This window comes from Pelobates fuscus, chromosome 13, assembly GCF_036172605.1.
Source record: "Pelobates fuscus isolate aPelFus1 chromosome 13, aPelFus1.pri, whole genome shotgun sequence".
Taxonomy (NCBI): domain Eukaryota; kingdom Metazoa; phylum Chordata; class Amphibia; order Anura; family Pelobatidae; genus Pelobates; species Pelobates fuscus.
The window spans coordinates 82,044,533-82,068,163 of NC_086329.1; the positions used below are offsets into that span (position 1 = coordinate 82,044,533).

Sequence of the window (23,631 nt, forward strand, 5' to 3'; positions counted from 1 at the left end):
AAAATTATAGGAAGGGTGGGGGCTTCCGTGTTGTTTTTATCCTTATAGGTAAGGAGGCTCTCTCTAGGTTTTTCTTTCACTGATAATATAGTGTTATCCAATTTTGTGGGTGAATAGTTTTTTTCCATAGATTGTTTTTTTAAAACTAATGATTGTTCGTTAAAATCATTAATGTGGGAACAATTTCGACGTATTCGTAAAAACTGACTTTTCGGTGCACTCTCCAGCCATGGCTTGTAGTGACAACTGGTGTGGTCAATTGCAGTGTTAGTGCATACTTTTTTTTAAAATGTCTTAGTGTGTATTGTACCTTCCTTGATAAAAATACTTAAATCTAAAAAATTGATTATCTCTTTACTATATTCACATGTTAAAACAATCCCTCTGTCGTTGGAATTAAGGTGTGATATAAAAGAGTTAAGTGAGTCCTCCGGGCCCTTCCATATAAAAAACAGATCATCAATATATCTAAAATAGGAGACCAGGTTATGCTCCCAGGCATGCCGTCCCCAGATGGCGCTGGATTCCTAGTCAGCCATAAAAAGGTTGGCATAACTGGGAGCAAACCTGCTCCCCATAGCTGTTCCCCTTTTCTGAAGATAAAAAGAGTCATAAAACCAAAAGAGAGATTAGAAAGATAAAAACCGCTCCGAAGGAATCAGATGCTGGCATTTTTAATTTATCACAAAAAGTTTTAAATGCAGCACAGATTTCAGTTTTAAGCAAAGGACTAAAATATGCCCCAACTAATTCTTTTAAACCCTTTGAAGCATTTTTAGATGTCAATAAATTTGTACGTAAAGCTACACTTAAGAGATTTTTTAATGCGCATAACCCAGAAACCAATCCCCCTCCCCCGTCATCCCTCCCTCCCCCTACCTCCACCGAGCAATCTGCTTACATTAACACGGACCTCAAACCAAAATCTACTTTTTATCCCTATCATTTTAAATCAGCCCCACTAGTGATGTTTGAGAAATCTGTGCTAAGAGATTTTAATAAAATTAAATACAATAAATATGATGCACAGAACCTAAATGCACTAGAAAAGAGAGCTATCAAACAATTGCAACAAGACAAAGAAATTGTTATTAAACCTGCTGACAAGGGTGGGGGTCTAGTTATCCAATCGAGTTCAATGTATATTAATGAAGCCTATAAACAATTAAACGATACTGCTATATATGAGAAATTATCTAGGGATCCCACATCATCTATACAGCAAAAAATAATTACCTTTCTACAAAAAGGACTAGATGAAAATATTCTGAACAAAAAAGAATTTGATTACCTGTTTGTAAAAAATCCTAAAATCCCAGTAATTTATTTTTTACCGAAAATACACAAAGACGCTCAACACCCCCCCGGCAGACCCATTGTGTCCGGGATCAACTCTCCGTTATGTAATTTGTCCCAATATATAGATACCCTACTACAACCAGCGGTAAAACTTATGAAATCTTATTTGAAGGATTCAATGTCACTACTGAGATTTTTAAATGGTTTTTGTTGGGAACCAGATTTTACACTCGTTACATGTGATGTCACCTCACTGTATACCATTATCCCCCACCAACTTGGATGCAATGCTGTTAAAACAATACTATCTAACGAAAAAAGAATTCCAGACTCTCAGATCAATTTTATTGTAGAAGGTATAGACATCATTTTAACTAACAATTACTTTTGGTTTTATGACTCTTTTTATCTTCAGAAAAGGGGAACAGCTATGGGGACCAGGTTTGCTCCCAGTTATGCCAACCTTTTTATGGCTGACTGGGAATCCAGCGCCATCTGGGGACGGCATGCCTGGGAGCATAACCTGGTCTCCTATTTTAGATATATTGATGATCTGTTTTTTATATGGAAGGGCCCGGAGGACTCACTTAACTCTTTTATATCACACCTTAATTCCAACGACAGAGGGATTGTTTTAACATGTGAATATAGTAAAGAGATAATCAATTTTTTAGATTTAAGTATTTTTATCAAGGAAGGTACAATACACACTAAGACATTTTTAAAACAAGTATGCACTAACACTGCAATTGACCACACCAGTTGTCAATACAAGCCATGGCTGGAGAGTGCACCGAAAAGTCAGTTTTTACGAATACGTCGAAATTGTTCCCACATTAATGATTTTAACGAACAATCATTGGTTTTAAAAAAACAATTTATGGAAAAAAACTATTCACCCACAAAATTGGATAACACTATATTATCAGTGAAAGAAAAACCTAGAGAGAGCCTCCTTACCTATAAGGATAAAAACAACACAGAAGCCCCCACCCTTCCCATAATTTTTAATTATAATAACAAAAATGGTTTTATCAAAAAAACAATCAAAAAACACTGGCATCTCTTAAGACAGGACGATCTCCTGAAAGAAATCTTACCAATACAACCTAAAATTGTTTTTAGAGGTGCACCAAATTTTAGATCCATTTTAACTGATAACTATACTAAAGAAATTAAAAATCCACCACACACCTTTTTAGATGGAGCTACAGGATTTTACAAATGCAAAAGATGCATTGTGTGTAAGAGCACTGCTCCCTCTACACACTGTAAAGTTACTAATTTTAAATCCAATATCACCAACAAAAACTATACCATTAAAGATTTTATTGGATGTAACACCACCAACGTCATCTATCTATTGGAGTGCCCATGTGGCCTCCAATATGTAGGTATGACCACCAGATGTCTAAAAACCAGATTAGCAGAACATTGCCGGAATATAAAAAACGGATACCCCAATCACTCTGTGTCTAAGCACTTTGTTAAACATAATCGGGATCCCAAATTTTTAAAATGTATAGGTATCAAAAAATGTAAATTGCCCTGGAGAGGGGGGAACATAAAAAATATCTTAGGGAGATCAGAAATGGAGTGGGTGTTCAATCTACAAACTCTAACCCCCCAAGGCTTAAACACTGATTTTGATTTATTTAATTTTTTATAATAATATGATTGGTTTTTTAACAAATGTCATTTTATTATGTATGGTTTTATGCAGTCAGTCTGGGGCTATCCGATTCATAGTTGTTACCTACGGCATTATAGTCTGGGATACCCCCAGCCTGACTGCATTATCGCTTATATGTTCATCATTAATATATATACCATAAATATATATGCTTAAATGTGTTTATGCACCTTAATGAAAGCCTAAATTTTAGGGCTTCCACTACCAGTTACTCTTTAAGATGTGTCTCATTGTTTTATTTTTTATTTTAATTTATTTTATTTTATCTCATTTTATTTATTCTATTTTATTTATTTATTACATATACGTGTCTAGAAATATCTCTATTGCTTTTTGGTTTTAATAAGTTTATTTATGTGATGTTTATGATGTCTACATACTCATTTTATTTTCCCTATTTACACTATTACATCTAATGTCATATTTGATATGCCTAATCAGCCAGTACAATTCATACTTGATTAATTCATCCATTCATTTATTTAGAATTAGCCAGTATATGTTATACTAAACTAATTCATTTAATCATTCATTTATTTACCTCCTCAACCAACTTTTATACATATATAAATATGTCTTTTCCGAGAACTATTAGTCTATAATGATTTACTAACGAAAGGGCGCGCTAAACTACATTTCCCATGCGACCTTTCGCCGATCTGACGATCACGTGACCCGCGTGCCATCCTCCTATTGGCCGCGGGTCACGTGTTGTTTCACGATCCGCCCCTCATGCAATAGGTGCCGCCCACTCACTGGACGTCAGCATTGCCTACAAGACCTCCCCACTTTGCAGAAGCCGATCACGTGACCGACGCACTACATTACCCATGGTGCTGTACGGGTCACGTGATGTGCGATTTTTAAAACTTTATTCCTCTGAAGTTCTAAACCTCGTTTTTAAAAATTACCGATCAGATATGACTAAAACAAACGTTTTATTAAAGATACACTCCTTTGGTTTAAATTTTAAACTCAATTTTAAATCCGTTTCTAAATGTACAGTGTATGATTCTGATTGGCCACCAAACTATGATGTCATTTTGGCGCCATTTTTTAAAGTACTAGTGTACCTATATATACTATTCATGTGCCAGGATATATGTTATACCATTTTGATAAAGCCCCAGCGGTGAAATGCGTTATGTTTATTTTATATTGTGTTTTAAAATAATAAATGATTATTTGGTTAGATATATGCACCATTATCATTTTTTACACACAACTATAATTTTTATTATTTCAACTATCTTTCCTGGCATTTTTATACTATATATCCTGAAGTGGGGATTATACCACTAACGCTACCCAAAAAGTGCAGTGAGACCTGCACTTCTTTTGTGAGTATATTTTATCTTATTTTATTCATCACCCCAAAAATACCATCAGAGAGCACTATCTGCTGTTTTTATCTTCTTCTTCTGAAAGTTGGACCAAACCCCTGGAGGACAAGCACCAACACATCCTGTAAGCGGGGATTATTCCGCTATATGCCTACAAACCCAGAGCTGGCTATAGCTCATCTAAATGTGAGTGAAATACATATGATTTAATACTACTACATTTACTGTAATACACTCCGCACGATTGGTCCTCTCTTCTTGTGTCTTCCATATCACGAGACGGTGTGAACCACTACAACAAGAGAAGTCACCCCCCACAGCGGAATTAGAGACTAAAACCATTTGACCTTCTGACACTCATTGGAACTTATTCACTATTATTATTATTTTTATTGTTGTATAGTTTTTACTGATTATTTTTTAACTTTGGCGCAACCTTTCTCTGTTTTTTACCTCATATGAGTATACCGCTTACCTTATCTAACAGTGGGGGGTATTATTGCTAGAGCAGGCATTTATTTAAGGGGTGCCCACAAAGGCACATTCGATTCTTCACCAACATAGGATATAATTAATATGCACCTTTTTTCTTTTTAACCTTTTTCCCTATCTGTCCGTGCTATAGTGCTTGTAAAATGTACTATCATTAGACTGAAGGCTTAGCTCTCTTTGACACGCTACTTGCTAAACCTCTAGAGGCTGGAAAATCGAAACGAGTTGTATCAAACGAGCACATACAAAGTAATATAAGATTCTTATTGTAACAGAATCAACTAGTTTTGTATCTCCCTTCCAGTTTGCCTGCCATAAGAATGAGCAAATATATACTCATAGCCATCAAGCCTCTATCTTTTTTTCTGCAATATATCTAAATAGGTAGACTATCATTAGACTGAAGGCTCAGCCCTCACGACTATACAGGTGACACTCGAAAAATTTGAATATTGTGCAAAAGTTCATTTATTTTAGCAATGCAACGTAAAAGGGGGAACTAATATATGAGATAGACGCATTACATGCAAAGCAAGATTCAATCCGTGATTTGTCATAAGTGCGATGATTATGGCTTACAGCTCATGAAAACCCCAAATCCACAATCTCAGTAAATTCGAATATTACATGCAATCAATAAAACAAGGAGTGCACATAGAACAATATCGGACCTCTGAAAAGTATAAGCAATGCATTTGGACTCAGTACCCAAACCAAGTACTGAGTCCATATGCATACTTATACTTTTCAGAGGTCCAATATTGTTCTATGTGCACTCCTTGTTTTATTGATTGCATGTAATATTCGAATTTACTGAGATTGTGGATTTGGGGTTTTCATGAGCTGTAAGCCATAATCATCGCACTTATGACAAATCACGGATTGAATCTTGCTTTGCATGTAATGCGTCTATCTCATATATTAGTTCCCCCTTTTACGTTGCATTTCTAAAATAAATGAACTTTTGCACAATATTCAAATTTTTCGAGTATCACCTGTATAGTCGTGAGGGCTGAGCCTTCAGTCTAATGATAGTCTACCTATTTAGATATATTGCAGAAAACAAGATAGAGGCTTGATGGCTATGAGTATATATTTGCTCATTCTTATGGCAGGCAAACTGGAAGGGAGATACAAAACTAGTTGATTCTGTTACAATAAGAATCTTATATTACTTTGTATGTGCCCCTTTTGCAGCAATTACTGCCTCATTGCGGTGTGGCATGGAAGCTATTAGCCTGTGACACTGCTGAGGTGTTATGGAAGACCAGGATTCTTCAATAGCGGCCTTCAGCTCTTCAGCATTGTTTGGTCTCATTTCTCTCATATTGCTCTTGGCAATGCCCCATAGATTCTCTATGGGGTTCAGGTCAGGCGAGTTTGCTGGCCAATCAAACACCGCAATCCCACGATCATTGAACCAGGCTTTGGTGCTTTTGGCAGTGTTTTCCTGCTGGAAAATGAAGTCTGCCTCCCCATAAAGCTTGTCTGCAGAAGGAAGCATTAAGTGCTCCAAAATCTCCTGGTAGATGGCTGCGTTGACCCTGGACTTAATGAAGCACAGTGGACCAACACCAGCAGATGACATGGCTCCCCAAATCAACACAGACTGTGGAAACTTCACACTGGATTTCAAGCATCTTGCAGTGTGTGCCTCTCAATTCTTCCTCCAGACTCTGGATCCTTGGTTTCCAAATGAGATGCAAAAGTTGCTCTCATCAGAAAAGAGGACTTTGGACCACTGAGCAACAGACCAGGTCTGTTTTTCTTTAGCCCAGGTAAGACGCTTCTGACCTTGTTTGTTGTTCAGGAGCGGCTTAACAAGAGGAATACGACATATGAAGCCCGTGTCCAGGATCTGTCTGTTTGTGTTGGCTTTTGATGCACTGACTCCAGCCTTAGTCCACTCCTTGTGAAAGTCCCCAACACATTTGAATGGCCTTTTCCTGACAATCCTCTCCAGGCTGCGGTCTTCCCTGCTGCTTGTGCACCTTTATCTTCCACACTTTTCCCTTCCACATAACTTTCTATTAATGTGCGTTGATACAGCACTTTGGGAACATCCAACTTCCTTCGCAATTACCTTTTGAGGCTTTCCCTCCTTGTGGAGGGTGTCAATGATGGTTTTCTACATAACTGTCAAGTCAGCAGTCTTCCCCATGATTGTGATTCCTACTAATCTAGACTGAGAGACCATTTAACCCCTTAATGACCAAACTTCTGGAATAAAAGGGAATCATGACGTGTCACACATGTCATGTGTCCTTAAGGGGTTAAAGAAACCATTTGCAGGTGTTATGGCTTACTTAGCTGATTAGAGTGGGACACTGTGAGCCTAGAATATTGCACCTTTTCACAATATTCTAATTTACGGAGATTGTGGATTTGGGGTTTTCATGAGCTGTAAGCCATAATCATTACACTTATGACAAATCACGGCTTGAACTATCTTGCTTTGCATGTAATGCATCTAGCTCATATATTTGTTTCCCCTTTTATGTTGAATTACTGAAATAAATTAACTTTTGCACGATATTCTAATTTTTCGAGTATCACCTGTAGTATTATTTTAACCTATAAAAGGAGGACTGTAGCGTTTAAACAGGTGTAGTCAAAAAGGTATTTAATAAGGAATACTAGCTCTTTACTGTTGTTGAATCTAGTTAACCTGTACCTCCTCTTCCTTCGTGACTTTGATTTGCTACATTCACATCAATATGCACAGATAATTAATCTATCTACCTATTCATAACCCTCAGAGCTGTTGTTGTGCCTAAATAGCACATATTATCAGACACAAATGGGACTGAACATCTTGTTTTATTTTGTTTTTCTATCTTTATACAATTTATTTCCTTTATTTTTGTGTCACCTATATTAAAGGGAGACTCCAGGCACCCAGACCACTTCTGCCCATTGGGTTCATAAACTGCAATATTTACCTTTCAGGGTTAATTCCTCCTCTAGTGGCTGTCTACTAGACAGCCACTAGAGGAGACTTCCGTGTTCATAGAACCGATGCTGGACGTCCTCACGTATAATGCTTTCCTACGGGTAGTTCTAATGCGTGTGTGTTGCCAATGCGCATTATGGCGGGGGAGGAGAGTAGGCGGAGCCTGACACAGCGCCGAGGGACATCTGCACTGGACTCCGGTAAGTCACTGAAGGGGTTTTAACCCCTTCAGCAACTTAGGGTGGGAGCTAGAGGGGCACTAGAGGGTCCTGCAGTGCCAGGAAAATTGAGGTTTTCCTGGCACTGGGGAATCCCTTTAACTATAAACCTTAAAAGTTAAATTTTATAATCACTATATGTTACAGTGAAAAGGCTTCACCTCAATATTACTTACTAATTGCATCTCCTGGGAGACACCTGCTGGTAGTTTTTGTCTTGATTTTTGCTCACTTTTTCTTTAGCATTGTTTAATTTTACTACCTACTAATAATTAGGGGCTACACCCTGTTTTCTCCCCATTACCACCACTGTGTCTCTTTTGATCACATAGGTTCTATTCTGGATTTAGTAGTGAGTGCCAGAGCCTTTCTATAATGAGTTATATAGTATTTTAACTATGTTTTATTTTGACTGTAGCAACAGATATTTATAATTTTATATGGCCCAAGCTGTAAAGCATATTTAGTTAGCTATATAGTAAGATGGATAAGTGGATTTTTAGGAATTTGTATCTTAAAGTACTCGAGAACTAAGACACTAAAGCATCCTATTATAGGGGACCAAAGAAGCATCACTAGCCAATCCATTATATTTAGGATTTATCGAATACCATCACAATCCAGTTCAGGTGCAGACAGGACACACACTGCATTGGTGGAGAAAACATATATCATAGTGTTCTGTTATAAAGAGTGGTCAAAAGAACTAGAATTGGGGCAATCATCATGAAACCACTGGAACCAGCAGGCATATTCTAATGGTGACTCCTCCCTTTTTCCATTTTTGTACCACTGTTTAGAACAGACACTTTGATAAATCTCTCACATGTAGGGTTGCCACCTAACTGGTATTTTACTAGCACAGCCAGTATTTAAGGTTGTATGGCCGGTGCCAATATTGCAGAAATGCCAGCAATGCAAAGGCCGCTATTTTTTTTTTCTGTGCTGTGCTCTGTTCTCAGGTGATGTGGATCCAGTGGGGGAGCAGCAAGAGAAGTGCACCCTGACCATCCAGGTATCCATACTAGGTACCGGTGTTTATTTTACTGTAAATGCATGTAATACTTTATTGCTGATTTGCAGTGCATCCTGAGGGGAAAACTTATTAACATAGGATACTCCTGCTCTTCTGTTTGGCTCCTACTTCCATTCCTCCTGCTGTAGTCACTGGCTCCTCCTTCACATCCACCTGCTGTCCTCACTGGCTCCTCCTTCACATCCACCTGCTGTCCTGACTGTCTTATCCCTCCCACCCTCCTGCTTTCTTCACTGGCTTCCACTTCACATCCTCCTTATATCCTGCCTGGCTCCTCCTTCCCTGTCCTCCGGATATATCCTGTCTGGCTCCTCCTTCCCTGTCCTCCTGCTGCCCTGCCTGGCCCCTCCTTCCCCATCCTCCTACTGTCCTGCCTTGCTCCTCCTTCCCATCCTCCTGATATCCTGCCTGACACATTTTTCCCCATCCTCCTGTTTTCCTGCCTGACTCCTTTTTTCCCATTCTCCTACTGTCATGACGGGTATCTCGTCTACCATCCTCCTGCTGTCCTGCCTGGCTCCTCCTTCCCCATCCTTCTGCTTTCCTGCCTGTCTCCTCCTTCCCCATCTTCTTGTTTTCCTGCCTGGCTCCTCCTTTCCCATCCTCTTACTTTCCTGCATGGCTCCTCCTTCCCCATCCTCTTGCTTTCCTGCCTGGCTCCTACTTCCCCATCCTCCTGATTTCCTGCCTGGCTCCTCCTTCCCCATCCTCCTGATTTCCTGCCTGGCTCCTCATTTCCCATCCCCCTGCTGTCTTGCCTGGTTCCTCTTTCCCCATCCTACTGCTGTCTTGCCTGAATCCCTTTTCCCCATCATTCTGCTGTTCTGCCTGGCTCCTCCTTTCCCATCCTCCTGCTGTCCTGCCTGGCTTCTTTTTCCCCATGCTCCTGTTGTCTTGCCTGAATCCCCTTTCCCCAACCTCCTGCTATCCTGCCTGGTTCCTTTTTCCCCATCCTCATGCTGTCTTGCCTGGCTCCTCCTTTCCCATTATCCTGCTGTCCTGCCTGTCTCCTTCTACCCCTTCTACTCCTGCTGTCCTGCCTGGCTCCGCCTTCCGGATCCTTCTGCTGTCATTCTTGACTCCTCCTTCCCCATACTCCTGCTGTCCTTCGTGGATCCTCCATAGGAAGTATTAGAAAAGGGACAAACGGTGAGCGGGGCATATGGAGCAATTTATGGTGTGGTGCAAAATATGGAGCAAGTTAAAGGTGTGTGTGTTAAGGGGATATGGAAAAAGGGGCAGAAGTTAGTGGGATATGAAGAAAGTGGTAGGTGTGTGTCTAATGAAACAACGGCAAATACAATTAAAATGATGGCTGTATACTGTTGTATGTCTGATTATAATAGAGAAGCTGGATGACACAAAGTGGGAAGAATATAGAAAAAGGTGAATGTTTGTGGGCAGAATGGGGAAACATTACATACACTAAATTGGTGGTAAGATACACAAAACGAGTTAAGACATTAGAAAGATGGGATAAGAAACACAAAAGTGGAGTTTAGAGATTTTTTTTACTAAAAGAGACTCTAATGCACAGCTTTCTAAACGTTGTGGTGCAACATAGAAACATAGAAACATAGAATGTGACGGCAGATAAGAACCATTCGGCCCATCTAGTCTGCCCAGTTTTCTAAATACTTTCATTAGTCCCTGGCATTATCTTATAGTTAGGATAGCCTTATGCCTATCCCACGCATGCTTAAACTCCTTTACTGTGTTAACCTCTACCACTTCAGCTGGAAGGCTATTCCATGCATCCACTACCCTCTCAGTAAAGTAATACTTCCTGATATTATTTTTAAACCTTTGTCCTTCTAATTTTAGACTATGTCCTCTGGTTGTGGTAGTTTTTCTTCTTTTAAATATAGTCTCCTCCTTTACTGTGTTGATTCCCTTTATGTATTTAAATGTTTCTATCATATCCCCCCTGTCTCGTCTTTCCACCAAGCTATACATGTTATTTAACCTTTCCTGGTAAGTTTTATCCTGCAATCCATGAACCAGTTTAGTAGCCCTTCTTTGAACTCTCTCTAAGGTATCAATATCCTTCTGAAGATATGGTCTCCAGTACTGTGTACAGTACTCCAAGTGAGGTCTCACCAGTGTTCTGTACAATGGCATGAGCACTTCCCTCTTTCTACTGCTAATACCTCTCCCTATACAACCAAGCATTCTGCTAGCATTTCCTGCTGCTCTATTACATTGTCTGCCTACCTTTAAGTCCTCAGAAATAATCACCCCTAAATCCCTTTCCTCAGATGTTGAGGTTAGGACTCTATCAAATATTCTGTATTCTGCCCTTGGGTTTTTACGTCCAAGATGCATTATCTTGCACTTATCCACATTAAATGTCAGTTGCCACAACTCTGACCATTTTTATAGTTTACCTAAATCATTTGCCATTTGGCTTATCCCTCCTGGAACATCAACCCTGTTACATATCTTAGTATCATCCGCAAAAAGACACACCTTACCATCAAGACCTTCTGCAATATCACTAATAAAAATATTAAAGAGAATGGGTCCAAGTACAGATCCCTGAGGTACCCCACTGGTGACAAGCCCAAGCTTCGAATATACTCCATTGACTACAACCCTCTGTTGCCTGTCACTCAGCCACTGCCTTACCCATTCAACAATATTGGAATCCAAACTCAAAGATTGCAGTTTATTGATAAGCCTTCTATGTGCAACAGTGTCAAAAGCCTTACTGAAATCTAGGTAAGCAATGTCTACTGCACCACCCTGATCTATAATTTTAGTTACCCAATCAAAAAAATCAATAAGATTAGTTTGGCATGATCTCCCTGAAGTAAACCCATGTTGTCTCTGATCTTGAAATCCATGTGTTTTTAGATGTTCAACAATCCTATCCTTTAACATGGTTTCCATCACTTTCCCCACTACTGAAGTAAGGCTTACTGGCCTATAGTTGCCCGACTCCTCCCTATTACCTTTCTTGTGAATGGGCACAACATTCGCTAACTTCCAATCTTCTGGGACTACTCCTGTTAACAATGATTGGTTAAATAAATCTGTTAATGGTTTTGCTAGTACACCACTAAGCTCTTTTAATAGCTTTGGGTGTATTCCATCAGGTCCCATTGACTTATTTGTCTTTACTTTTGACAGTTGAAATAGAACCTCTTCCTCTGTAAACTCACGTGTAATAAATGACTCATTTATCCTTTTTTTTAACAGAGGTCCCTTTCCTTCATTTTCAGCTGTAAATACCGAACAAAAATATTCATTGAGGCAGTCAGCTAGACCTTTATCCTCATCTACATACCTTCCTTCTTTTGTTTTTAATCTAACTAATCCTTGTTTTACTTTTCTTTTCTCATTTATGTATCTAAAAAAAGTTTTGTCCCCCTTTTTTACTGACTGTGCTATTTTCTCTTCTGTGTGTGATTTGGAAGCTCTTATAACTTGCTTAGCCTCTTTCTGCCTAATCTTATAGGTTGTTCTGTCTTCCTCACTCTGGGTTTTTTTATAATTACTAAATGCTAACTTTTTGTTTTTTACTATTTTGGCCACATCTGCGGAGTACCACAGTGGTTTCTTGAATTTTTTGCTTTTACTGACAAGCCTAATGCAATTTTCTGTTGCCTTCAGTAGTGCAGCTTTTAAATAATCCCATTTATTTTGGACTCCATTTAAATTGCTCCAGTCTGATAATGACTCCTTTACACATATTCTAATTTTAGAAAAGTCTGTTTTTCTAAAGTCTAAAACTTTTGTTTTTGTGTGGTGTGACTCAGTCACTGTTCTTATATTAAACCACACTGACTGATGATCACTGGATCCTAAACTTTCACCTACAGTAATATCTGATACCAAATCTCCATTTGTTAACACTAAATCTAGTATGGCCTCTTTACGAGTTGGCTCCTCAACGACTTGTTTTAGAGACAGTCCCAGTAGGGAGTTTAGAATATGTGTGCTTCTGGCACAAGTAGCTATTTTTGTTTTCCAATTCACATCAGGAAGATTAAAGTCACCCATGGTGATAACTTCCCCCTTCATTGTCATTTTAGCTATTTCTTCAACTAGTAGATTATCTAACTCTTCAATTTGTCCTGGGGGCCTATAAATCACACCTACACGAACTACTGTGTGATTACCAAATTCTAACGTAACCCAAATGGACTCTATGTTCGTCTCACTAACCTTTATTAGGCTAGATTTTATGCTATCCTTCACATACAGGGCCACCCCTCCCCCTTTCTTGCCTTCCCTGTCTTTTCTATATAAAGAGTACCCTGGTATTGCTATGTCCCAGTCATTTTTTTCATTATACCATGTCTCAGTAACAGCGACTAAATCTACACTATCAGTTGCCATTATTGCCACAAGTTCATGGATCTTATTCCCTAAACTGCGAGCATTTGTAGACATGACTCTAAGCTTATCATTTTTTAACACACTTGCTACAGGCACCTTCTGTCCTTGTTTTGGGGGACAATTGGATTGATGTTTTATCACCCTTTTGCCCCCCCATCCTAGTTTAAATACATCTTAGCAAAACCTCTGAACTGCTCACTGAGAACATTTGTTCCCTTTTGAGAAAGATGCAAACCATCTTTTTTGTACAGTTTATTTCCATTCCAAACAGAGCTACCATGAGCAATAAAGCCAAATCCTTGCTCCCGACACCATTCACCAAGCCACAAGTTAAAGTCCCTAATACGCATCCGCCTGTCATTCTGAGTGTTATGCACAGGCAGAACTTCAGAGAATGACAGTGTGGAAGCAACCTGCCGTATATCATTGGCAAAAACACTAAAAACTTCCTTAGCCTCTGAAACCTCATTGCAAGCCAATTCCCCTTCCTGCTTTGCTTGCTTAACAATATTACAGATACGTCTCCTGTCTCTGTGAGCAGTAGCTCCGGGAAGACACCTCACAAGACCACCATTGTCCATCTCCACACCTCTTATGATGGAATCCCCCAACAACAACTGCTTTCTATTAGGCCTCATCATAGTCTTCAAGCCTCTCTGCACATCACCACTAGCCTCAGTGCCTCTCTGCACAACACCACTAGCCTCAGTGCCTCTCTGCACAACACCACTAGCCTCAGTGCCTCTCTGCACAACACCACTAGCCTCAGTGCCTCTCTGCACAACACCACTAGCCTCAGTGCCTCTCTGCACAACACCACTAGCCTCAGTGCCTCTCTGCACAACACCACTAGCCTCAGTGCCTCTCTGCACAACACCACTAGCCTCAGTGCCTCTCTGCACAACACCACTAGCCTCAGTGCCTCTCTGCACAACACCACTAGCCTCAGTGCTTCTCTGCACAACACCACTAGCCTCAGTGCCTCTCTGCACAACACCACTAGCCTCAGTGCCTCTCTGCACAACACCACTAGCCTCAGTGCCTCTCTGCACAACACCACTAGCCTCAGTGCCTCTCTGCACAACACCACTAGCCTCAGTGCTTCTCTGCACAACACCACTAGCCTCAGTGCCTCTCTGCACAACACCACTAGCCTCAGTGCCTCTCTGCACAACACCACTAGCCTCAGTGCCTCTCTGCACAACACCACTAGCCTCAGTGCCTCTCTGCACAACACCACTAGCCTCAGTGCCTCTCTGCACAACACCACTAGCCTCAGTGCCTCTCTGCACAATACCACCAACACATGTGTCGACCACACAGTTTGAATGTGTCGCACAGAGGTGTCCGACAGGAATGAGAGCACATTTCACAGCGTTACCCTCCTGCTATCACTTCATGTAGTGTGGCCAAGCTTCTTTTTCCCCCTACCCGGTCTAACAGGAAGTGCTCACTGAGAGCACAGAACTGCTTCCTGTCAGACTGGGTAGGAGAAACAGAAGCTCATCTACGAGTGGTTCACCTGCTCGGCCACTCTACATGGAGTGAGGTGAGTTTGAGCACGCATAGGGAAGGGGACAAACAAGGGCACAAGGGGCTAGGGAGGACTGAAAAAGGGCATAGGAGGGGAGGGGGACAGAACAAGGGCTCAGGAGAGGGGATCTGAAGAAGGGCAAATAGAAGAGAAGAAATAAAACGCTGTCTCGACCATCACTGTGTCGGAAATGGATACATGTCTGAAAAAGTGTGTCACCAATGTGAAAAGTTTGGAAAGCTCTGCTCTAATACTGAGATGGCCTCTGTTAGTGAGACCCCTCTCTGGGGCACATTATTATTATTTCTGGCATTTATAAAGTGCTGTGGGAGGTTTTGTGAGTGCAACCTGGTGCTTTGATGTGAAAAGTCCTGTGGGTGCAATCTGGTGCTCTAGCTGATGTTGTGCATGTTGCCTATTTCTGTGGTCAAATGCAGATTCGACACTTTTATTTATAATTCAGTTATAGTGAATTAAAAGTATCACAAAAAATAGCTCAACTGGAAAAACTCTGCATTTCAGCTACTTTAAAGTGAACATTTTAATTGACTTTAATTCTGACAATTCTCAATTTAGTGAATAACCCTGTCTGAGAAGCTTAGAGTGATGGGTGTGAACATACATTAGAAATACAGAATGAGATGGATTTGGTGGCTGCTGGTTCTAGGGTTGATATGTCTGTGGAGATCATGGCTGTAATGGGAGAAGATGGCGAGTGTTGTAGAAAAGGTTCTGGTTACGTTGTTACAGTTTTAGTGCGGAATAGGTATCGTTCTATCTACTGTCCTGATCAAGTGGAACAGGCGCTATTTTTATTTTTTATTTATTAATGAACAAAGTTTGACATTTATACTCACTGAATATTTCCCTAGTAAGGAATAAATTGGATCTATTTTTCGATTTTAAGGGAATTTTACTTAGTAAGATATTAAAATAATAGCATTTTCCTCTGAAAAATATATATTTTAATAGGATAGACCATCTTTGTATTCCTTTATTTCATGTAAATAAGTCAATAAAAATATCATCGTTTCATTTCTATACAGGAAATTTCTTAAGGACTATTAAAAAATGACTACAGTTGCAAGAAAAAGTATGTGAACCCTTTGGAATGATATGGATTTCTGCACAAATTGGTCATAAAATGTGATCTGATCATCATCTAAGTCACAACAATAGACAATCACAGTCTGCTTAAACTAATAACACACACAGAATGAAATGTTGCCATGTTTTTTATTGAACACACCATGTAAACATTCACAGTGCAGGTGGAAAAAGTATGTGAACCCTTGGATTTAATAACTGGTTGAACCTCCTTTGGCAGCAATAACTTCAACCAAATGTTTCCTGTAGTTGCAGATCAGACATGCACAACGGTCAGGAGTAATTATTGACCATTCCTCTTTACAGAACTGTTTCAGTTCAGCAATATTCTCGGGATGTCTGGTGTGAATTGCTTTCTTGAGGTCATGCCACAGCATCTCAATCGGGTTGAGGTCAGGACTCTGACTGGGCCACTTCAGAAGGCGTATTATCTTCTGTTTAAGCCATTCTGTTGTTGATTTACTTCTATGCTTTTGGTCATTGTCTTGTTGCAACACCCATCTTCTGTTGAGCTTCAGCTGGTAGACAGATGGCCTTAAGTTCTCCTGCAAAATGTCTTGATAAACTTGGGAATTCATTTTTCCTTCGATGATAGCAATCCGTCCAGGCCCTGACGCAGCAAAGCAGCCCCAAACCATGATGCCCCCACCACCATACTTCACAGTTGGGATGAGGTTTTGATGTTGTTGTGCTGTGCCTCTTTTTCGCCACACATAGTGTTGTGTGTTTCTTCCAAACAACTCAACTTTGGTTTTATCTGTCCACAGAATATTTTGCCAGTACTGCTGTGGAACATCCAGGTGCTGTTGTGCAAACTGTAAACATGCAGCAATGTTTTGTTTGCAGTGGCTTCCTCTGTGGTATCCTCCCATGATATCCATTCTTGTTTAGTGTTATACGTATTGTAGATTTGCTAACAGGGATGTTAGCATTTGCCAGTGACTTTTGTAAGTCTTTAGCTGACACTCTAGGATTCTTCTTCACCTCATTGAGCAGTCTGCGCTGTGCTCTTGCAGTCATCTTTACAGGACGGCCACTCCTAGGGAAAGTAGCATCAGTGCTGAACTTTCTCCATTTATAGACAATTTGTCTTACCGTGGACTGATGAACAGCAAGGCTTTTGGAGATACTTTTATAACCCTTTCCAGCTTTATGCAAGTCAACAATTCTTAATCATAGGTCTTTTGTGCGAGGCATCATTCACATCAGGCAATGCTTCTTGTGAAAAGCAAACCCAGAACTGGTGTGTGTTTTTTATAGGGCAGGACAGCTGTAACCAAAACCTCCAATCTCATCTCATTGATTGGACTCCAGTTGGCTGACATCTCACTCCAATTAGCTCTTGGAGATGTCATTACTCTAGGGGTTCACATACTTTTTCCACCTGCACTGTGAATGTTTACATGGTGTGTTCAATAAAAACATGGCAACATTTCATTCTTTGTGTGTTATTAGTTTAAGCAGACTGTGATTGTCTATTGTTGTGACTTAGATGATGATCAGATCACATTTTATGTGTGATCTATTTTGTGTGTTCTATTCTAAATTCTATTTTGTGTGTTCTATTCTAAATTTATTGAAGACATTAGAGGCTGGTAAAGGGCTGGAATTAGGGAAAAACATGTTTCAATTTTGCCAAATCTAGGCTGAAAGCAAGAACAGGATAGACTCTTATGGACTCTCTGATCCTCTAGTTGATACTAAAGTAATTAGTTTATGGGTAATTTGACTCTCCTCTTTATTATCCTTTGTGAGACCAATTCTGTGTGTCTTGTTTGTAAGCTATAGCACATCTTTGTCTTTTCGTGTAGATGCGGTTATGCTTATTTTCTGCTATTACTGAACTTAAGATAATGTAATTTGATACTCTTTGTCTCAGTAGTTGTCTGTATGTAATTGTATGTTGTTCCCGGGTTAGAATGCCTTTTTTGTGGCATCTTGCTCGGTTATGTGTTATGTTTTGTCTTTTTATAAATTATTAAAAACCTTAATAAAAAAAAAATAATCACATTTTATGACCAAATTGTGCAGAAATCCATATCACTCGTTCATATACTTTTTCTTGCAACTGTATCTGCATAAAATAAAAGAAAACAGAAAGAACAATAGTGCGGGTAAATAAATATATATATATAAAAAAATATTTACAAATTCTGGCACTCTTCCCACAAATAAGCTCTCAGAGGACTTCAGACCAAGGTGCTTCTCAGTGCAAAATATAAAATCCAAAGAAATGAGAGCACTCACTGGTTTTGAAAAACTGTGTATTCAAATGCTAGGCAAACAAATCAACGTTTCGACCATCAAGCGGTCTTTATCAAGATCTATAGTATATATATATATATATAGTGAGGTAAAAAAAGTATTTGATCCCCTGCTGATTTTGAACGTTTGCCCACTGACAAAGAAATGATCAGTCTAGATTGCCAACAAAGGTTTTGCCACCAAGTAGTAATTTGAACGGGTCAAATACCTATTTCACTCATTGACATGCAAATCAATTTATAACTTTTTTGACGTGTTTTTCTGGATTATTTATTTATGTTATTCTGTCTCTCACTGTTAGACTGATTATTTCTTTGTCAGTGGACAAATGTTCAAAAGCAGCAGGGGATTACATACTTTTTTTTGTCCCCCTCATAGCATTATTATATTAATTTCCACTGGGGAATGCATTTTATTTATATTTTTAAGTATTTAGGGCATTTCCTCCTATACGGAGCATAGAAAGGCAGAGATAGCTACAGATAGTCTGATTATTCACTGTGACATCACTGTGACATCATCCTTGCTGAGCACAGTTCAGTCAGTACACACTGCTTAGACAGTAGACACTGCTTAGCTGCTGTGGTGATCACGTGGCTAAAGATGGCAAATAGTAGAACTATGTTTTCGTGTTTTCCATGTGTATGCTGTGATGTAAGTAAAATACTTTATTTTCTGGATAAGATTCCAGTTCTACATATTTTTTTTTTTTTATCATGTTAACCAAATCCCCAGTGTAGTCCAGGATGGGGGATAAAGAGAATACAGATTGGACACTTTATATGATTAGTAATGGGGAACACTGGGGAGGTTACACACAGGTCTATCATTTTATTCTTTCTTCAATATTTAACCCTTTCATGGCTCCAGTTTTTAATGTCCAAAGCACAGCGACCGCATATGGGTCACTGTATCGGTTTTCGTGGTATGAATTCCTTGACCCTTATTCATTTCAGTTAGTGGTATGTCAAGTGAAAGTACTATAGAGTATTGTTATTAGGATGCTTATACACACATATATCCTGTATATGTATATAAAAAATATATCCGGACTGAAAGACAGCACTGAGACACTAATACTAGCAGCACAGGAACAGGCAATCTGCACCAGATCAATAGAAGCAGAGTCTACCACACCAGACAGGACCAGAGATTCCTCGCAGACAATCCAGCACATAGTAACCACACTGAGAGCCACAAATAACTTGTGATCCTGTTCGTCTGGCAAAGAGACTTTGTGGTTTTCTGATTCTTTTAATTTCTGCCTTTTCAGGTCAGCGGAACACAAGTAATCGATGTTATCGAGCAAGGAGCAGGGGCACACCCAGGTACATTAAAACACTTTGTGTGTGTGTGTGTGTGTGTTATGTAAATGTATAAATATATATTGGATACATATCACATATCCCATTAAAGTGACCAGATTACCCATCATTAACCTGCTTACACCATTTTTATATCCACTTTGTGACTTACTGTAGACTAGATGCTGCTATCATGACTGGCTTCAGCTATCGTGGTTTTACTTTTCCATGTCTGTCTTTCATTAACCTCGATTGAGTGATACTGTCTGCTGCCATTTGTAATTCTGATTTTGTCTTATTATTAATTTGCAGATGGTCCCCAGATTCCAGTTGCTTCTGATAGTGATTCATGCTCCTCACAAGATGAGGACAAGTTAGCCATTTTGGAGAAACAACTCGAAGATGAGTACAATGTTAAGAGCATTGCAGAAAAGCTGATAAAGGCGTATTCTACCGGCCGCTCCAAAGTATGTTGGATACATTTTATTTCATCTTAAAGATCAACTATATCTTTATTAATTTACATTTTAGAAAACTCCTTCCACTTTCTGCAATGTGTGACTTTTTCCCACTCGTGATGGCATCCTAGCTAATTTTAGTTGATAGCAGGCTGGGGATCCGGGAGCTGATGGACTCTTTCTGCTCCTGGATTGGACTGAAATTAAAAGACATCATTTTGTGGAGTTCACCTCCAGCTCTCTCAGCTGAATAGAATCAGCCATGAAGCACTTTTTTTCACAATGTTAAGTGCAACGATACACAGAGCTCTCTTGGCTTTTTAAATTCATTTGAATCGATGTGTTTACAGGAAGATATAGCACGAGATAACATATGTTAAAGGACATATTTGGGGGGGGGGGTGGATGGGAGGTAAAAGAGAAATGAGAAACAAAACCGTGGGTGAGAAAAAAACATGGAAAGACATGATAGCAAAGGATATAAAGGATGTACAAGGAATAGGCAGCCATAAGTAAATACCATAAGATTGAATGAAAGTAAAATACAGGATAAATTGAAACGTCCCAGAGAGCACATTCTGTCTAATTAGAAGGGGCTGGCATTTTAGATAAGGTAGGCTCAAGGTGATTGGGAAACGAGTATTCCCTAACATCCTCTCCATCTACCATGATGTTGTCTTAAAATAGTTTAATAGCGGAGGGGTACAATATGTTGATGTATAGTTTCCACATTTGCTAAATCCTTTTTGTTAGCTTTCCTTTTGCCGTTGTTGTAAATAGTGTGTCCTTTCTGAAAATATGAAGTAATTTGGTGGTAAAGAGGGAAATGTATTAAATCTCTAGGTGAAGACCAACAAAAGAGGAGAAATGCAAGGAACATTACAGTGTTAGAAATACAAACCTGTATCCCTAATGCTGTGGTGCCCCTGTCCCTAGTCAAATACAAGAAACCAAGAGGGAGGCACTCACCTAAACATGCATACTTATAAGGGTGCTGCTGGGGCCAATTCATACAACATACAAGATCCAGCGCACTCACTCATTCACTAAACAATAATTTATGTATTAACATGTAACCGTTTTATTTAAAATCACCTCACCTAGTCAAAAATAATGGGGGATTAGTTACATTATATGATTATACATTGCATAAGCCTGCCACAACTCCAATGTTTTTTCCAAGGTGAGGTGTTTTTAAATAAAACTACTACATTATATGAGCCTTGAGATTGCAGTTTGGTGAATGGATGAGTGCGCTGGATCTTAGTCAAATACATGTCATCGTTCCACTTTCTCATGTGCAATAAAAAAATTAAAATAACATTTTACTTACCTTTTCCACCTCTCTACATCCCGCAACTTCAGTGAGGAAGCATGGCATCATCCCTGATGGTAAAATCCAACGTTTATTCTGGGGTGCATTGAGGATCTGATGATTTCCTATGAGCTTCCGCGACACATGACCGATTTTTACTCGTTGCTGTGGAAGCACCTATAATCATTGTCAGTATGACAGCCTTTAAAGGTGAATTTAACCCTGCAATAGTTTCTAAAAAACTGCAATGTTTTACATTGCAGGGTTAAAAGGGAAAGTAACTCTGCACCCAGGTCATTTCACTGAGATTAAGTGCCTTGGTGACGTCATTGTCCCTTCAAAAGGGTTTTAAGGGACAGTGAAAATTAAACTCATGTATACATGGCGGTGTGGGGTAATAAACCTAAACGTCCAGTTTTTGTTTATCTTAATTATCCATTTGATTTTTCTGATTACAGGATCAGAAACATCTCGGTGATGCTCAGAAAATACTCCATGACAGCAAAATAAAAATAGAAATTTTGCGCATGTTGATTCTCCAACATAAAGGTAAAGGTTCAGAGATGTCATATGTTCTGTGTATTGTAAAGGAAAATTGTTGTGAAACAAAGAAACCATATATTATGTTTTAGGGGGCTAAGCCTGGGGAGTTTGGTTGTTTTTCTGTAAAAAATAATTTAATGGGTTCCAGCTGCTATTTAATGTGGTGATCTATGTGTCAGGCGTGAAGGTAGGAGGCGCATGAATGTGGTTTGTGTTCTGCTCTCTTATAGAAAGCTATGAGAGAGCTGTATATATCCCATAGTCCTCTGCACACTAAGGGTTTATGGGGAAACATACAGCTCTTGGAAGGGTCAGACAAAGGGAATTCAGCTATGATTCATATGTTATTTCTTACATTATTTGCAAATAATGTAAGAAAATAATGCTTGCAAGAAACCTTATAAGACAAGTTATTCCAGAATGGGTGTCTAACATGTCCCTTTACCCCCTTAAGGACACAGCTTCAAAAGCTTGTCTTACCCTTAACCCCTTAAGACCGGAGGGCGTACAATTACGCCCTATTTTAAGCGGCTCTAAACGCCGCCGGGCGTAATTGTACGCCCTCCGTTTTTTTTTTACTTACCCGGTCGCCGGCGATCCCACGCCGGCGATCGCGGTTGGGGGGACTCCCAGGGAGCCCCCCGCGGCAGATCCTCCCTCCTGGGGGCCCCCCCGGCCATGTGAGTGTGAGGTCCTTGCGAGGACCTCACAATCACATGGCCGGGTTAGCTGCCTGGTGCATTGCCAGCAGGGGGACTGCCTGTAATGACAGGTAGTCCCCCTGCTGGCTAGAAATAAAATAAAATGAAGTTAAATAAGTGTAAAAAAAATATATATATATACTATATACACATATACATACACACACATACACTGTCTAGGTGTATTTTACTATTAATATATATATATATAATTATATATATATATTAATATCAAATTACACGTAGACTGATACTGATTAAATATATATATATATAATTATTGTTATATATATATATTTATATATAATATAAAAAATATGTAAATATGTAAAAAAAATAAAATTAAAAATAAATAATTACAAAATATATAGATGTGTGTTATTTCGTTCTAACTGTATTATATCAAAATACACATAGAACAAAATAATATATATATATATATATATATATATATATATATATATATATATATACACATATATACACATATGTATATATATATATACATATATTAATTCTACACATATATTTATGTAATATTTTTACATAATTAGGTATCCTTATTAATTAAAATTAGCGGGACCTGCCTGACAACCCATGCCGAAAGTAAAGGGAATTTAATTTGCTAGCACTATATTTAACCCTATAACTTTCCAAGACACCATAAAACCTGTACATGGGGGGTACTGTTTTACTCGGGAGAGTTCGCTGAACACAAATATTAGTGTTTCAAAACAGTAAAATATATTACAACGATGATATCGCCAGTAAAAGTGACGTTTTTTGCATTTTTCGCGCACAAACAGCACCTACATGGACGATATTATTGCTGTGATACTTTTTCCTGTTTTGAAAATATTTGTGTTCAGCGAAGTCTTCAGAGTACAACAGTACCCCTCATGTACAGGTTTTATGGTGTTTTCAAAAGTTACAGCGTCACATATAAGGCTTGTGTTTCATTTTTTTCACATTAAAATTCGACAGATTGCTTACGTTGCCTTTGTGACCCTATGGTAGCCCAAGAAT

At 39.1% G+C, this 23,631-nt stretch overlaps 1 protein-coding gene across 1 annotated transcript in view; it reads left to right on the forward strand.

Annotated features, from left to right (window-relative positions):
• Positions 1-967: 967 nt before the first annotated feature.
• The window catches only part of LOC134583152 (serine/threonine-protein kinase N2-like), a 48,489-nt gene continuing 25,825 nt past the window's right edge, over positions 968-23,631 (forward strand). Inside the window, exons 1-5 of the mRNA XM_063439972.1 lie at positions 968-1,109; positions 8,961-9,013; positions 19,558-19,612; positions 19,901-20,055; positions 21,820-21,910. Of these exons, the coding sequence (XP_063296042.1) occupies positions 968-1,109; positions 8,961-9,013; positions 19,558-19,612; positions 19,901-20,055; positions 21,820-21,910 (496 nt within the window). The remainder of the gene's footprint in view (positions 1,110-8,960; positions 9,014-19,557; positions 19,613-19,900; positions 20,056-21,819; positions 21,911-23,631) is intronic.